This window comes from Mus musculus, chromosome 1 (genome assembly GCF_000001635.26).
Source record: "Mus musculus strain C57BL/6J chromosome 1, GRCm38.p6 C57BL/6J".
NCBI lineage: Eukaryota > Metazoa > Chordata > Mammalia > Rodentia > Muridae > Mus > Mus musculus.
Window position 1 is genome coordinate 152455774 of NC_000067.6, and position 18450 is coordinate 152474223.

The 18450-nt window shown below is 41.6% G+C and overlaps 1 protein-coding gene across 2 annotated transcripts in view; it reads left to right on the top strand.

Annotated features, from left to right (window-relative positions):
• The window catches only part of Colgalt2 (collagen beta(1-O)galactosyltransferase 2), a 110891-nt gene that overhangs the window by 55969 nt on the left and 36472 nt on the right, over positions 1-18450 (top strand). For both annotated transcript variants that reach the window (XR_001784706.1, NM_177756.4), the window contains exons 2-4: positions 12676-12786; positions 15915-16032; positions 17322-17456. Coding sequence is in view for 1 of the 2 variants with exons in the window: in NM_177756.4 (NP_808424.3) it covers positions 12676-12786; positions 15915-16032; positions 17322-17456 (364 nt within the window). In the remaining variant the exon portion in view is untranslated. The remainder of the gene's footprint in view (positions 1-12675; positions 12787-15914; positions 16033-17321; positions 17457-18450) is intronic.

An 18450-nucleotide genomic window follows, 5' to 3' on the forward strand; every position in this document is an offset into this window, starting at 1 on the left:
CTCCTTTTGTTTGAGGATTTTATACATGTATATGATGCTTTAATCAAATCTGCACTAACACTCTCTCTTCATTAATTCTTCCAAGAATTTTGTGGACTTTGCTCTGTGTCCTAGTTAACTTTAATGGTCAATTTTGACATATCTTGATGGGAAAAGCCTCTATTGAGAAATTGCCTAGCTTAGATTGGCTTGAAGGCATGTCTGGCATGTATGTGTGTGTGGTGTGTGTGTATTGATTGCTAATTAGTATAGGAGGACCCAGTCTCTAGGCACAGCCCATTTCCTGACTGTGTAGTTCTGGAAGAAGGCTAGCTAAATATGACTCTGAGAGGGAGCAGGCAGCAGTATTCTTCATGGTTTCTGCTTTGGTTCCTGCTTGCGCTCCTGCCCAGACTTCCCTCAGTGATAGACTATGACCTGGATTTTTAACCAACAAACATTTCTCCTTTAAGCTGCTTTTCATCAGAGTGTTTTATAACAGCAACACAAGCAAACAAGAGCATTCCACCTGTGTGTAACTTTCCACTGGCGTTGAAGATGCTTTCTGTGTTGATGCAGAGAAATGATATTTTTTTCTATCCTCCTAGGCATATTTGAAATATTTAATTACTAAACTATGTGCCCTGAGCAGGAGATGGATGGGCCTTGGCTACCAAGAGCTGAAATAATGTCGTCTTTGTGTTGGGTTCATGGTTTCCTGAGAGCCTTGCCAGGCTGGAATATTTTCATGGCATTTCAGCCTGAGAGCTCTCATAGGTAAAAAAAGAAAGAAAGAAAAAAAGAAAACCCAGACTTTTATCTCTAACGCCTGCATACCTGGCTTCTTTTAAACAATTGAAAAGTCTAGTGTTTCTGAACATAGTCTCTCATGGCAACACTCAGATGCAGCCTGCCAGTGCCTCTCATTAACAGTCCCCTACTCATTCCTATTTGTGCTCAACTTTTAAAGGCTTTGCATGGGATATGTCCCCTTGAGATTTTGTCATTCAGTCGGTCATCAAGTCCACACTCGGTAGTTACTTTATACTACAGACTCTGATAAGGATGGGATAAATTTTTATTCTCAGGGACGAGTCTGATAACAAAGAAATCAACCCAGTGGGTCATAATATATGAGCAAATGTAGCAGTGGACGGTTAGTGAGAGATACAGGCATCTAAGCCAGGCGGAGATGGCCAGCGTGAGAGCGGGTGGCATCAGACTCCTGGAGACAACCCTGCAGCCTTGCTTCAAGGGGGAAACATGTCATCATTAACTATCTTCAGAGTACTTGTACACAAGACGGGACTTAGTAGTGATGGTCAGGGGAAAAAAAAGAAAATGAAGAGTGGGTGAAAGTGGTGGGGGAAAGAATAAATGAGGAACAAAGGATTGTACAAACAGGAAAAGGAGGTACTTAGACAAAGGCAGAACAGACTGGTCCTGTCTCAGATAAACACACTTGATATTTCCATAGACTTGTAGGGTTTTCACTCAAAGGGAAACTGTGATGAATTAGGGCAAGCAGAGCTTGAGGCAGATAGATGACCCTGCCCATTTTTCTTGTTTCCTGTTGGGAAATTTCCATCCTCTCCTCCTGAAGAAACCATATTGGTTGTGTATACTGATATCCTTTGCACAGAACGGGGCGCCTTCCGGTCTGACAGGTGTCTCGTGTGCATCTACTTGCAGGTGGGACAGTGTGATGGAAAAGTTGAGTTGGGGACTCAGAAGGTCAGAAAGAAAAGCACTAAGGACCTGTAGGGTAAAATAAAAGAGAAAAAAAGAAAGAAAGAAAAATCCCTGACTTGACATTATAAGATAAGGAACCTCCCAAGGAGCCATTGAGTTTGTTTTGTGATAGCCTCTAGCGCTGGGCATGCAGCCTGCCCTTAAGAATGATTTGTTTTCACAGTGAAACTCCCCTGGAGAAAACTAAATTTTCCTTTTTAAGTGGCTATCAGTTGGAGGTTGCTTCTGGGTTAGACGGTAGGACGTGTATCTGCTTTTCCTCTCAGCTCTAGGACTCCCGCCTGTGCAGGCCCTGTGCGTGCTGCCTCTGTTTCTGAGAGTGCATTGTGTGCCTTGGTCCAGCTGTTTTTCAAAGGCCTTGTTCCCTGGTGTCCTCCATCCCCTCTGGCCCTGGCTCTGTCTTCCCTTTTACAGGGTTCCCTGAGCCCTGAGGAGAGGGATTTGATGGAGACACCATGCTTACAGCTGAGTGTTCCATGGGTTCTCATTCTCTGGATAATGTCCGGCTGTGGGACTCTATTTGCTCCCATCCGATGCAGGAGGAAGCATCTCTGACGATGGCTGAGGAGGGCACTGACTGATCTATGAATAGAGCAGAATGTCCTTAGGAATGAGCTTATTGTTATCTTCCTTTAGTAACACAGTACTGTTTGATTTTACCTTGGGTTCCTGGGCTACCTACTGTCAGGTTTTTGGTCACCCAAGCAGCATCAGGTATGGGTTCCATCTCAAGCAGTGGGCCTGAAGTCAAATCAGACATTGGTTGGCTACTCCCACAGGGGTTGTATGTCCTATGTAGCACTTGCCCAGTCTTTGGTGCCATGCCTGTGGTTGTTTCTGGAATAAAGGGGTGCACTGAGGGGAGTGGTTAGAGCACAGATATTTATTTTGTTCACAAGGAGAGTTTCATAAGAAATTAATTTATCTCATTTCCTGGTCTATTAGGACCTAGGAAAGGGGTTTTATTGGGAGAACTCTCCAATTCCCTATTTTGTATTTGTATCCTTAATCTCTTGCAAGCGTGCATGCGAATGTGTGTGTGTGTGTGTGTGTGTGTGTGTGTGTGTGTGTGTGTGTATAATCTGTATCTAGTTTCCACCCACCAAGATGGGTTCTAGATATTTGAAACCCTACTGGGTGACCAGGAAGCAGGAAACAATGGGCATACTTTGTAGTGGCTAAGTGTAGGCCTCCCTTTGGTAGGTCAGCTGCTGGGAAGGATCTTCCTGGGGTCAGAATAAAGATGGGGTGCTTTATGAACTACCGTAATTGAATATTAATTTCATTAGTTATTTTCAAAAGAGGAATTTTATTTTTAGGTGTAATTTTTGTTTGTTTGTTTGTTTGCTTGCTTGTTTTTATATCTTCACCAATGAACCGTTAATGAGTGAAAACAGCCACTGAAGTGGGCTCTTTCATGGTTAAAATCTCAAGGTGGAAAATTCACTCTTTTGGCAGTTTCTACTCATGGTGAGAATGGTCCAGGCCCTGACTAGCAGTGTTCATTCCACCACTGTTCTCTGAATGACTGCTGTTTGGAGATGACGGTTTTTTGACATCAGCTGGAGTCCTGTTACTCCATATGCCAAAGGCCTAGACATTCCAAGGTGCCAGGGAAGCCAAGAACATTCCCCAGGACCCAGTGCATATGGAAGTGATCGAGAATGCATGCCCTGGAGAGCTGAGAAATCCAGTCTAGCTTCAGTAGGGTTCCAGTGGCCCCCGGCTTACCAACGTGACTTTAGCCCTAACAGCCTCTGAAGGACATGCGGTTAAAGTAAATGAACCGGTTCTAATTATTTCAAGCTGGTTATCACTTAAGAGCCAAGATTTCAGAATAAAAACCGACTTTCTGGAACAAGGAGAGATGGCAGGCTTAGCCTAGCTGCTTTTAGATATTACCAGGTAAATCTGAGTCCTGGCGCCACCCCTGTTATCCTTGAAGCCCTGGCAGCCTACAGACAGGCTTCTTCAGTGGCCCATGGGCTCTCTTCCACCAACCAGCAGCAATGTGCCCACCAGCCCAAGGCCTTCCTCGGCTGACACAATCCTACATGTGCTATTGGCCACAATTCCAGGGTGTTGGCTTTTGACCCTTTTTGATGCCTGAACCTTTACTGACTTTCAAAGCTAGAGGTGACGAAGACTGGGTACAAGGAAGGCTTTAGATGTGGCCTGTGTGTCCCCTGGAGCCATGTGGGTGTTGCACCTGTTTCTGTCAGCCCTGCCCTCCCTGTATGGAAGGAAGTAATCCTGTCTACTTCTTTTTCGTTTTCTATGATGATGCTATTTTCTGTTTTCTTTTTTAATTCCTTGGGGGCTTTGAGATGCCATTCCTTTGTATTAGTTGGCTAAGTCTATAGTAAGATTTTGATTCCTTTTTCATTTATTTCAGTGTATAGTTTTTGGTTGTTCTCGTCATGGTTTCTCTGGGTATTGCAACTAACAACTAAGTTTATAATTAGTGTTCAGGTCGGTAGCTATGTAGTTTTAAGAGTGCATGAAGACTTTGGTCCTATATAGCTTTTTCTCTCCTTTTTATTTTCTTTAAATCACAAATCATATGTGATATCATGGTGTTCATTCACTTATAATTATTGCTTTATAAAGTAATATTTTAAATACTATAGGCAAAATATTTTATAAAATTAAGATACTTCAACACTGAGAAAATAAGCAAAGAGGTGCTAATGGACAAAGAGGATCAAACTATGAGCACTGAAGCCATCCAAGGCCACAGCTCCTCTAAAAATGAAAGAGGGACACCCCTCAGTGCTACAGGGTCTAAGTGTTCCCTAGAGGCAAAGAGAAACCCCTGCATGTTTGTCAATTCCACACAGTTATTGGGAAGAGGAAACACAGCTGAGAAAATATCTCCATCAAGTTTCCTGTAGGAAAGTCCGGAGGCCATTTTCTTGATTAATTATTTATGTGAGAGGTCCCAATGTGTGGAGGGGGCTGTCACCCTGGACAGTGGTCCTGAGTTGTTTAAGAGAGCAGCTGAGCAAGCCAGAAGCAACTCAGTAAGCCGTGTTCCTCCAAGGTCTCTTCTTCAGTTGCCTGCAGGTTCCTGACCTGACTTTCCTCAATGATGAAGTGTCGCCTGAGTATTACAAGCTGAAATAAGTCCTTTCCTCCCCAAGTTGCTCTTAGTCATGGCATTTACTATAACAATAGAAACTAAGACAGTGGCCTTCAAAACCCAAACTCTGATCTTAAAAAAAAATAATAATCAGTAAAGCTCAATCATAGTTTTTCAGTGTTAGCTCAGAAAGGTCTGAGCTCCCCTTTCACCCGAGTGTAATTCAGAGAGACCGTGGGACAGAGATAAATGATCAAGAACCCGCTTTTCCAGCAAGCACATGGATCTTAATTGGAGCTACTGTACCAATGTATCTTAGATTACATCATCTGTAAGCGAAGGACTTGGCTTTGGAGCCTGGGAAGTACAAGATCAAGTTGCTGGTAGAGCTGGTGTCAGATAAGGGCTCCACCTCTGCCTCACAGTTGGTAGCTTGTTGCTGCTCCCTCAAATAGCAGGAGGAGCCCATAAGGCTTGCCCACCCTCTCGAGTGAACAGCCTTCTAAAGGCCCAGAGTCTTATGCAATCACATTGGCCCCAAGTCCCACCTTCTGACTGGATTCCAGAGGAACATTTGGACCACAGCACCATGTTTGTGTTTCCGTGGACAGTGTCTGGTTTAGTGGCCACAGATGATCTGTGGAACACTTGTCCAGGCGTCCAGCTATCTGCTGTGCCATGATGGGTTTGTGGTGTCATTTGCTTGGCACACATTTATTTTCTTGATGCTGGGGATTCAATCCAGAGCTGTGTATATGCTATGGAAGTATTCTACCATTGAGCCACATCCCAACCCACATCACCGGTTTTCTTCAGTGTCTGAGGGATGCCCCATTACTCCTCTGGGTACCTTTCCTGGTCTGTCTGACAAAGGATAAGGACTCTGAGGAATTCTCACTTTCCATTTGGATCTGATGGAGCTCGCAAGTTTACGCGAAGAGCCAGAGAGCCTCAGCTTGTCCTGAAGGGATGCACACGTGTCCTGTGCTTTCAATTGGATGTCTTTGTATTCTTATGGTGAATATGAATGAATCTCGTGGTGGAACATGCCCCTCACTGGTACATTATCTTGCAGGACTATGAAAAAAGAACCATTAACGCACGCCTCATGTCTCCTCCAGGAAACCGCACCTGAGCCTCTCCTGCTTCGGCCTGTCTGAGTATCCCTGAGCCCACATGCTTTTTCATTATTATGAATACACAGAAACACTTATTTGTTCGGGAACAGAAAAGCTGTAGTCAGACCTGTCTGCCTGCGTTTCTGTGTATTTAGCTAGGGAGGTCTTAGTGGGAGATAAAGGGCTTCCTGCCTGGGCTGGGCTGGGCTGGTCCAGCAGCGCTCTTCTTCCTCTGGGACCCGCTGTTGGAAAGATGGGCCCAGAACATCAAAGGTCAGAGGAAAAGTTTCTCCCTCAGCTGCAGCCAGGAAGCTGTCCTTTGCTGAGGAAGCCAGAGAACAAAGGGAACTCTACTCACTGGGAAGGAACTGTGGGCCTGCCTTAGCTCTGTGCTTCTATTTTTAGTTACACATGGGTATCTCTGCAGAGTCCATGAAACCACCTTCTCAGTACAGCAGAGGATATTTAGGCAGATTTGGGGATTGTTTCATCTGCAGGCCAGAAACCTTTATTTCCTCTAATAACAATATTTTTAAAAGGGACTGGGAAATGCTTCCATATGCAAAGAGGACAACGAGAACATAGTCCTGTGTGACAAAGAAACAACCGCGAAGAAAAATGAGTAAATTATTTCACATTACTTAAAAAACAATGAAAAATATCGGAATTCTATGAAGAATGTTATGCTGTAAATCTAATTCTGGTCCAGGAGTGACTCTACTCGTGCTTCACTTCGTGAGAGAGTGGCTTGATGCTCCCTGCACTCTGTGTGGCTTCCCGTTCCACAGGGCAGTAGTAGCCTGTGGCCCTGGGCCCAGTGGAGATGACTGTAGCTGCTGTGCCCCAGTTCTTGGCATAAACACAAGCAGTTCCGTGGCTCCCTGGGAACTGCTTCCTATCTCCTTGGTTGTTTGCCCTCCTATAACCCGGTCTTTGTCCTCAGATACTCCTGGTGTCCCACGCTACTCCACATCACACAGCACCTCTCCCTCTCCAGGCAGCACAACACCTAGGGGCTCTGTGGGTGGCTGTGCCTTCTAGACCTCACGAAGAAAGGAGCTGCTTCTGGCCCACTTTCTTTTTTTTTTTTTTTTTTTTTTTTTCCATTTTTTATTAGGTATTTAGCTCATTTACATTTCCAATGCTATACCAAAAGTCCCCCTTACCCACCCACCCCCACTCCCCTACCCACCCACTCCCCCCCTTTGGCCCTGGCGTTCCCCTGTACCGGGGCACACAAAGTCTGCGTGTCCAATGGGCCTCTCTTTCCAGTGATGGCCGACTAGGCCATCTTTTGATACATATGCAGCTAGAGTCAAGAGCTCAGGGGTACTGGTTAGTTCATAATGTTGTTCCACCTATAGGGTTGAAGATCCCTTTAGCTCCTTGGGTACTTTCTCTAGCTCCTCCATTGGGAGCCCTGTGATCCATCCATTAGCTGACTGTGAGCATCCACTTCTGTGTTTGCTAGGCCCCGGCATAGTCTCACAAGAGACAGCTACATCTGGGTCCTTTCAGTAAAATCTTGCTAGTGTATGCAATGGTGTCAGCATTTGGAAGCTGATTATGGGGTGGATCCCTGGATATGGCAGTCTCTACATGGTCCATCCTTTCATCTCAGCTCCATACTTTGTTTCTGTAACTCCTTCCATGGGTGTTTTGTTCCCACTTCTAAGGAGGGGCATAGTGTCCACACTTCAGTCTTCATTTTTCTTGAGTTTCATGTGTTTAGGAAATTGTATCTTATATCGTGGGTATCCTAGGTTTTGGGCTAGTATCCACTTATCAGTGAGTACATATTGTGTGAGTTCCTTTGTGATTGTGTTACCTCACTCAGGATGATGCTCTCCAGGTCCATCCATTTGGCTAGGAATTTCATAAATTCATTCTTTTTAATAGCTGAGTAGTACTCCATTGTGTAGATGTACCACATTTTCTGTATCCATTCCTCTGTTGAGGGGCATCTGGGTTCTTTCCAGTTTCTGGCTATTATAAATAAGGCTGCTATGAACATAGTGGAGCATGTGTCCTTCTTACCAGTTGGGGCTTCTTCTGGATATATGCCCAGGAGAGGTATTGCTGGATCCTCCGGTAGTACTATGTCCAATTTTCTGAGGAACCGCCAGACTGATTTCCAGAGTGGTTGTACAAGCCTGCAATCCCACCAACAATGGAGGAGTGTTCCTCTTTCTCCACATCCTCGCCAGCATCTGCTGTCACCTGAATTTTTGATCTTAGCCATTCTCACTGGTGTGAGGTGGAATCTCAGGGTTGTTTTGATTTGCATTTCCCTGATGATTAAGGATGTTGAACATTTTTTCAGGTGCTTCTCTGCCATTCGGTATTCCTCAGGTGAGAATTCTTTGTTCAGTTCTGAGCCCCATTTTTTAAGGGGGTTATTTGATTTTCTGAGGTCCACCTTCTTGAGTTCTTTATATATGTTGGATATTAGTCCCCTATCTGATTTAGGATAGGTAAAGATCCTTTCCCAGTCTGTTGGTGGTCTTTTTGTCTTATAGACAGTGTCTTTTGCCTTGCAGAAACTTTGGAGTTTCATTAGGTCCCATTTGTCAATTCTCGATCTTACAGTACAAGCCATTGCTGTTCTGTTCAGGAATTTTTCCCCTGTGCCCATATCTTCAAGGCTTTTCCCCACTTTCTCCTCTATAAGTTTCAGTGTCTCTGGTTTTATGTGAAGTTCCTTGATCCACTTAGATTTGACCTTAGTACAAGGAGATAAGTATGGATCGATTCGCATTCTTCTACATGATAACAACCAGTTGTGCCAGCACCAATTGTTGAAAATGCTGTCTTTCTTCCACTGGATGGTTTTAGCTCCCTTGTCGAAGATCAAGTGACCATAGGTGTGTGGGTTCATTTCTGGGTCTTCAATTCTATTCCATTGGTCCACTTGTCTGTCTCTATACCAGTACCATGCAGTTTTTATCACAATTGCTCTGTAGTAAAGCTTTAGGTCAGGCATGGTGATTCCACCAGAGGTTCTTTTATCCTTGAGAAGAGTTTTTGCTATCCTCGGTTTTTTGTTATTCCAGATGAATTTGCAAATTGCTCCTTCTAATTCGTTGAAGAATTGAGTTGGAATTTTAATGGGGATTGCATTGAATCTGTAGATTGCTTTTGGCAAGATAGCCATTTTTACAATGTTGGTCCTTCTGGCCCACTTTCAAATAGACACTTAGTACTCCACAGTTGGCTCTTACCTTTTGAGTGATGTTTTTAATAAGGCTGCTTTTAATTCAAGTATCTATTTTGATGAACTTCATAATTAAGAGGGGGAAAAAAAAACCTTGCAGCTAGAAAACATCACACACCAAGAATAACCAGACCCAAAGTCTATGTATTTCAATGAACTTTTAATAAGTTAGAATATCTAGGGTTTTGTTGTTGTTGTTTGTTTTTGTTTTGTGTGTGTGTTTGTGTGTGCTTTTGTTTCTGTTTTTTGTTTGTTTGGTTTTGTTTTTGTTCTTTGAGACAGGTTTTTTTTTCTGTGTAACCCTGGCTATCCTGGTACTCACTCTGTAGAACAGGCTGGCCTCGAACTCAGAAATTCATCTGCCTCTGCCTCCCGAGTGCTGGGATTAAAGGTGTGCGCCACCGCTGCCCGAGAATATCTGTTATGAGGCCGTGACGCTTCACGCTGGAGGTTAACCTTTTCGCTATCGGATGTGTTGTTATGCGGTTATTCACCACTAACACCGAAATTCCATGACACAATTAGATCTAGAAAATCAGTGAGCTTTATACCATACATCGGTGTCGTTTTTTCAGATGCTGGCATGCACATCTGTTTGTAGCTGTTCTCAGTTTGTGGGTCATGACCCCTTTGGGGGTCACATATTAGATATCCTGCATATCAGATAGTTATGTCACAATTCATAACAATAGCAAAATTAAAGTAGCAATGACAATAATTTTTTGGTTGGGGATCACCACAACATGAGGGACTGTATTAAAAGGCTGCAGCATTATGAAGGTTGAGGACCACTGGTTTAAGCCATAATTTTGCCTTTTCCAAATTGATTTGGTTTTATTAGAGTGATGAAGAATCCTTAATATCTCTGACCTTGAATTATATTAGCTTGCCTTTGTGAGCTCTTAAATTAACCATAACTGAAGAAATACCCTGGAGTTGTAATACTTACTCCAGTTTCAGTATCAGTGTCAGAAGCCAGAAAATATTCTAAAGCTCACATTGGGAAACATGGTTAGGTTTTGCAGACTTAACAGAATTTCTGTACCAAGATAGTTAATTTTTATAATTTTTAGTATATTTACTTTCTTTTGCAAAAAAGTAAAAACTTGATATTCCTTTTTTTTTTTTTTTGCACTATAAAAATATAAGAAACTTCTGGAAAACCTTGTTAATACTCAACCAGAATTTCAGGAGTCTTGTATAAAATAAATCAATAACGCTAGTCTTAAATGTTTTTCAAATTATCTATTTCAAACGATAAATTTTTTTCAAATATTGACTATAGGCCTCCACTCTCCACACCTAAGACTTAAAGTCACACAGCCTCCAGTTAGTTAATATTTTACAGAAATGTATTCCCTGTGTATTCTCTGTGTTTTTATCTAGCAATTTATTTTATTCTTGAACATTCCTGAACACTCTGTGTCTTAAAGATTTTTTTTCTATTACTATTGGAACAAAACCCCCAGCAAATATAACAAGAAATTCATTAGGGACCAGGCTTAGTATCGCCATATATGGCAAAGTGCCTTGGCTCAGGTCTCTTCCTGTGTTCCTGTTGAAGCTGCGCTCCCCCGGGGCCAGCTGCTGACAGGCTCAGCCTCTCTCCCTCTTGGAGGAGCAGCTGAACTGCTAAAAAGACATTTGCCACCTTTTAAGGGTGTCAGACATGTCTTTCTGCTCATGACTCTTTTTCTCTCAGTCCTCACTTTTCAGTCTTCCTTTTCTCTCCCTCCCAATTCCTTCTTTCTCTCCTCTTTTAGTTTTATTTAATGCTGAACTTGTGCAATCTTAAGTTGCAAATCAATCTCTATCAAGTTGCAAATCTCATCTACTGTACAAGACTAGGTTTTATTATTTTTCAATTTTGTATTAGGTATTTTCTTCATTTACACTTCAAATGCTATCCCGAAAGTCCCCTATACCCTCCCCGCACCCTGCTCCCCTACCCACCCACTCCCACTTCTTGGCCCTGGCATTCCCCTGTACTGGGGCATATAAAGTTTGCAAGACCAAGGGGCCTCTCTTCCCATTGATGGCCAACTAGGCCATCTTCTGCTACATATGCAGCTAGAGACATGAGCTCGGAGGTGGGGGGGCGGGGGTGCTACTGATTAGTTCATATTGTTGTTCCACCTATAGGGTTGCAGACCCCTTCAGCTCCTTGGGTACTTTCTCTAGCTCCTCCACTGGGGGCCCTGTGTTCCATCCTATAGATGACAGTGAGCATCCACTTCTGTATTTGCCAGGCATTGGCATAGCCTCACACAAGACAGCTATATCAGGGTCATGTCTGCAAAATCTTGCTGGCATATGCAATAGTGTCTGCGTTTGGTGGCTGATTATGGGATGGATCCCCAGGTGGGGCAACCTCTGGATGGTCCATCCTTTCATCTTAGCTTCAAACTTTGTCTCTGTAACTCCTTCCATGGGTATTTTGTTCCCTATTCTAAGGAGGAATGAAGTATCCACTCATTGGTCTTCTTTCTTCTTGATTTTCTCGTGTTTTGCAAATTGTATCTTGGATATTCTAAGTTTCTGGGCTAATACCCACTTATCAGTGAGTGCCTATCAAGTGACTTCTTTTGTGATTGGGTTACCTCACTCAGGTTTTATTTTAAAATATAACTTGAAAATAGTTTTGGTTTTAGAAGCTACTTAAGCTCTCTTTTAAAATAATCTATTTATAGATGTGTGTGTGTCTGTCTATCTGTCTGTCTGTCTGTTTGCATGTATGACCATATGTCTTATGCACTTGTGCTTGCATGGAGGCCAGAAGAAGGTCGCAGATCTTTTGGAGTCGCTTGTGGGATGCTTGGCTTGTTTTATGGGTACTGGGATCTGAACTCTGGTCAATTGTGCAAGAACTCCTGTGAAGAGCTGAGCCATCTATCCAGGCCCTATACGTGTATATGTTAGTTCAACTTTCTAGGTAGAACAGACATACATTTACATATATTATTTGAAGGATTTTTCAAATACTCTGCTCTGTGTAAGTGATGGAAGAGCTAATTCCAAATAGGTCAAAACAAACTACCTTAGATTTCAAGGTTTTATATTTGAAAATATCATTGTTATTTCTCCTTCAGATATATGACTAAAGCAGTCCTGACTACATATTTTGTTGTGTCCTGAAATTTGATTTGAAATGAAAATAATGTATGGAATTCCTAAGAAATTAATAAAAATGTTATGTTGGGAGAAAAAAAAAGAAAGAAAAGAAATACTCCAAAGTCATAATTATTAAAGAGTAGAGATTTCATCTTAGTTAGCAATCTTACTTTCTCTAGATTAATTCATTTTGTGTTTTTTGGGGCTGAACCTTGTTTTGTGTTCTAATGCCATGAAAATGATAAGAAGCCAAAGCTCTCACTTCAGATGTCCTGTCTAGTGTGGTCCATGAGAGAAGTACTTTATATATAGTCCCCTGACTCCACCCATTCAGAACTGAAATTTCTCCTTTTAGTTAATTTTATTTAATTTTTTTTGGATGATGTGACTGAATCATATTGTGTTTTCTTCTCACGCAGGGCAGCCACTGATCACAATGTGGACAATACAACGGAAATACTCAGGGAGTGGCTGAAAAGTGTGCAGCGTTTGTATCACTATGTGGAGTGGAGGCCTATGAACGAGCCAGAGTGAGTAACTCGGAGAGATGCAAAAACTCTTCCTCCTCCTGCGCTCCTTCTCATCTGAGCTTCAGATCTCCTGGGGGTGCGCATGGATTTTCATTGCTATCCTTTCTGCATCTGACTTGCAAATGTGGCCTTTTCTTCTATTAATAGATTCGCACAACTCCCTGCTCTTCTGTGCTCCTGGGCTGCCAGCCAGGCTGTTCTCAACAGCGTATAAATTATAATGGTGTTGTATGTTTTAAATATTGATTCTATTTATTGGTTTTTTTTTAGGATGAACTGGCCTATTTTCATAAAATCATGGTGAAATTTTATAAATCTTCCGCACATACCTTACTTTTAAGTTATGTCTTGAAGGTTATCGCAAAGCAATCATTGAAGGCGCTAACTCACTTTGAACTGCATAGTATCTGTCATATACTGCGATTATTTAGTCAATATTCTAGTGATGAACATATAGGCTATTTCACTCTTGACATAGAAATTTCTTAGTCATTTCCAGCTCCATGTCAGATCATATATTTATATTAGTCTTGATTCTCTTGAGAAAGAGCAATAGGAAATATATAACATTATATACAGAGAATGTTATATATCGGTGATTTTTTAAGACTGGTTTATGTACTGGAGAATAGATAATCCAACAATATCTGTCTGCCTGCATGCTAGACAGCCAGAGAAACCAGGAGCTTCTGAGTCCAGGAAGCTGTAAGCCTTAGGACAAGAAAAATAAACTTACAGCCCCACGTGAAGGCCTGGGGACACATGGAGGGTTATTTAGTTGCAGCTCCATTGGAAGATTGAAGGAGCCCATGGTGTGGTGAAGGGAGTCAGCGCATGCTCAGTCAGCAAGCCTGCTTGTGTGGTCTTCTCCTCTTTCTACCTTTGTACCTAGTCCCCCATGTATTACAGTACCACCCACATTTAGGGCGGTCGTCCCCATCACTGGAGGTTCCCCATGCCAATCATCTCTGGAAATGTACACACAAACACACCTGCAATTTATTAATCCCCTTAGTATCTCTCAAACCAATCAAGTTGGTCATCCAGATCAACAACCACAGTGTCATACCACCAGAGAAGTCTTCCTAAGATACAAACTTCATTTCTTTATATTACAAAGGTTCAAATAGATCTCATGTGCACACAGAACAAAGTCCAAACCCCTGAGACAAACAAAGATTTCCATATTTCCTGCTCTTTCGCAAAAAAAAAAAAAAAAAAAAAAAAACCATATACTTTATCCAGAATGTCAAGTTTATTTCCAATGCCCAAGTCTGAAGCACACCCTGGAAGTGTTTTCTTCATTGTAGCCAGCTATCATCCTAACTCACAGACAATAGAGAAAGGGGTCATTTTATTCACCTGTAAAGAACTTTTTACTTCAATTGCTTATTTTCTATGCTGTCCTTTTGACAAGATTCATTGAGTTAGCCTTAATTAACTGGAATGTATTCAAACTTTTTGAAATTATCCATGAGCTTTTGGCAAGGCATACAATATACAAATGCTGTCTATTTCCCCCATCTCTGTATTTTTAGAAGGCACCAAATCAAAACGTGCTGGAAAAACAAATTAGTGAATAAAATAAAAAATAAATGTATTTGGTTCCCAAGGCAACTATGATTCCAGTTTCAAGATTTATAGACATTGAATGAATAAGTAGCCTGCATTTCTGCACAAGAAAAGCCATTTATTAAAAGCCAAATGTATAGAGTAATAATATCAACAAATGTCATTGCAGAACAAATATATTCTTCTAGACTCTGCCATATACATATATAAGCACTCATAATAGTTGAATACATACAAGTATATATAATATCTAAAATCCAAGTCTATGGTCTACATATTAAGCAAATTTGACAATTAAGTTTGAACACTATAAAAGATTGTAAATAGCTCTTGGGTATTTCTTGGATGCAATTTAGCCTACTCTTAAAAATGTTACACAGGAAGACTCTGTAGCTCTACTTTGCTTCCCAGATATGTCCTCTGTAGCCAGGTTTTTACTTTATATATTATATGCCAAGGTCAGTGTGAAAAACATTTCATAAGGCATTAATTTTTGGCAATATAGTCAGAAAAGCAGGAATTCCAGTAATTCCCACTGAAACAGTAATTGAGAAAGATATTGCAGAGAGTTCCTGGGTTGCATGTGTTTCATTTGTATAGTTACAGTCTCAATGTTTTGTGACTTTTCATGTGTTAAGGCAAACATACTGCGCATGCACCTCCAAGACCGTGACGTGGCAGCCAGCTAGAGTGACGTTCATATCCACCTCTGAGATACAAGCTGAGAGCTTGCAGAAGGACCTAGAGCACGCACTGAATCATTTGCCTTTGTGGCCATTCACGAGTCTAGCTATCTCATGATGTCAGCAGAAATCTCTAGACCATTATGTGTCTGCTCCATCATTTCACAAGACAGGTCAATGTGTTAAACTTTATTGAATCATTTACTGAGAGCTTAACAAGTAATCTAAGCCTTTGATTTTTGTAAGACACTCATGCCTTTAACCTGTACTTTCACATTTATCTGATAAGGTATATTAAGTATCTAAGAATATAAGCTTTGGGGAGTAACTGCCTGGATATGAATTCTGGTGGTATCACTTAATATAATACTAATTATTCTATACCAGTATTGTTGTCTCTGAATCCGAGAAAAATAGTAGGATTACTTCATAAGACACATTATTATTATTATTATTATTATTATTATTATTATTATTATTATTATTATTAGAGCTTGCTGAAGAAAAGCCAGGCACAGTGGCTATTATATACTTTATAATTACAAGGCTGGTGCAGGGGGATACTTAAATCTAGGAATTCAAGATCACTCTCAGCAACACAGTGAGACGTCTCTCATCTCAAAGAAGGAAGAGGAGGAGGACAAAGAGGAAGAGGAGGAAAACCCACTGATGTATTTTATATACTGTTATGTTCAGTGGGAAACAAATTTCTAAATCTCTCATTGTTTCCGTTTGCCTATCTATGATATAGAGTTGATGTTTTCTGGTCTCTTGTGCCTTGTCCCTAGAGTGGCGGAGGAGTCATTGCATACAAACACCAAGGGCCCAGCTACATCCATGCAGACACTCAGTGGCTGTAAATTCTTCTTTCAGGTCTTACCCTGATGAAATCGGACCAAAGCACTGGCCAAACTCCCGGTTTTCTCACGTCATGAAACTGCGACAAGCAGCCCTTCGAACTGCGAGGGAAAAATGGTCAGATTACATCCTGGTAAAAACAGATGCTTGATTTCTTGACAACTGTTTTCAAAAATGTATCTGCAACGGGGAAGTGGTACCCAGGGAAGAGTCAAAAGAAGATTTTATTTAGGCCTCACCTTTCCCATGAAAGGTTCAAGGGAAAACTCTTGGGTTAAATAGTATATAATACCTGGCCTTCATCTCAGATGCCTTTGCAGTGAGTTGTGTGGACGGTAGGGTGTGTTTCGTATCACAGACATAAAGAGCTCTGAATCATCTTAGTAGGTGAAGCAAGAGAAACTGTCTTAATGGCTTTTGTAAGAATTTTAGAGGGATAAGAAAAGGATTGTCTAAAATGAGGTCAAAATGAGCACATTTGACATTCTTCCTTTTTTATCTGTTGGGTGATCTGGGAAATGGAATCGCCTGTTTGTCTTCCTAGACACCACCTGGGTATCACACAGAACTTCTCTCCCTGAGGAGTTTCCAGTGCAGTCCTGAGAGCTCACAGAGTGCTTCAAACAAATGAGGGATTTGATGACGAGGAGTCATACACCCTCACCCTCCAGGAACCCCCCCCCCCAGTTGGAAAGGATGTCTCCTGCCTAAGGAGAAAGGGGCCACCAGCCCTTGTCCCAGAAGCCTTTTCTCCATGGGTTTGTTGAGCAAATGTTTCCACATGACAGAAGAAATGAGGCTGAGATCATCATATTACACTTATGAGTATCTGATTTCACAGCCTCTGAGTCCTGTAGTAAGTGGATGCTTCTAATCTAATGCCACTTCCTGGTCCCCTGACCACCTGGAAAAAGTCAGCTTGATAATGTGTTGTTTGAGTCTTTTTGACGCAAACATTTCTCTGTGATAGAACCTGATTCTGTCTCTATTGATGAATCAGTGCTGCCATGAACTTCTCTGCTGAGAAACATGACATTGGCATGCGTGGGTTGATAAAATGACATTTAAACAAAATCCCAATTTGTGACATTGCAATCACACCGGGAATCTGCTATGGCCATTTTGGCACTCACTACTGTCGAAAACCTAAAATAGGATTCCTGACGGATACTGAGGCTAGGCACTGGGTATGTGTTTGCATGAGTCTGAGGGGGCTTAGGAACCACTGACATCTCGAACTTAAATCATTTGCCAGTGTGTAGCTTGTGTCCTCTTGATTTTTTATGTACCCACTGAGGCGGTACTAGTTCACAGCTTAGAGCTGGACATGGGAAGGTAGATTAAATACATCTGACTGATTGAAAGCTTCCCAGCAGGGAATCATTAAACCTTTCTCCTGACCATGTCCTTCTCTTTTCCTAGTTCATAGATGTCGACAACTTCCTGACTAATCCACAGACCCTGAACCTAATGATTGTAGAAAACAAGACCATCGTGGCGCCCATGCTGGAGTCCCGGGGTCTATACTCTAACTTCTGGTGCGGAATTACGCCTCAGGCAAGTCTTTTGAGTAACCAATGGAGGCTGCGAGTGTTGAGAGGGCAGGACCACGTGAACAGTAGCCTGCTCTTCCTTCTCACCTCCTCCTTAGATGGATGTGTTGTCACTGATGGTCAAGAAAGGAGGTGAATCCACCACATCAAAGACCATAGCCCAGTAGGCATTGTTATCAACAAAACACTCTAAAGAGCTGAATGCTAGAAGCTTCAATTAACAATTAAAGTGTAACAGATTTTCTATCCCTTTTATCCAGTTCAGGGATTAATTCATTTTTTGACACTAAAATATCAACATAAGAACACATTAGAAAAAAGTACAAAAAAAGTACTTTTTAAAAAGTTTAAAAGTCAAAAATATTCATCCCACCACTATATATCAACACCATAGACACAAATTTGCATTTCTTTAATGACTGTGTCATCACCAAAGGCTCTCTGTAATTTACTCAAACTTCCTCTTACTTTGAACATTCAAGTTGTTTACAACCATTTTTAACAATTATAATTACCATATTGTGGATGCACAATTTTTTGCATCTATCTATGATTTCCTTAACATAATTTCTTGGATTAGTTACTAGCTATTAGTTATTAGTCTTAGTTACTGCTATGAGAGGACACCATGACCAAGGCAACTTTTTAAAGAAACTTTTAAATTAAAGGCTTGCTTATAGTTTGAAAAGGTTAGTACACGATTATCATGGGAGGGAGCATGGTGCCAGGCAGGCATGGTACTGCAAGAGTAGCTGAGGGTTCATATGATCCACATATTGAAGGGATAGAGAAAGGAGAAAGGAGAAAGAAAGGAAAGGAGAAAGGAGAAAGGAGAAAGGAGAAAGGAGAAAGGAGAAAGGAGAAGAAAGGAGAAAGGAGAAGAAAGGAGAAAGGAGATGAGGGGGGGCTTGGCTTAGGCTTTTGAAATCTCAAAGCCCACCTTCCTAATCCTTCCCTAACAGTTCCACTAACTGGGGACCCAACATTTAAAAATAAGC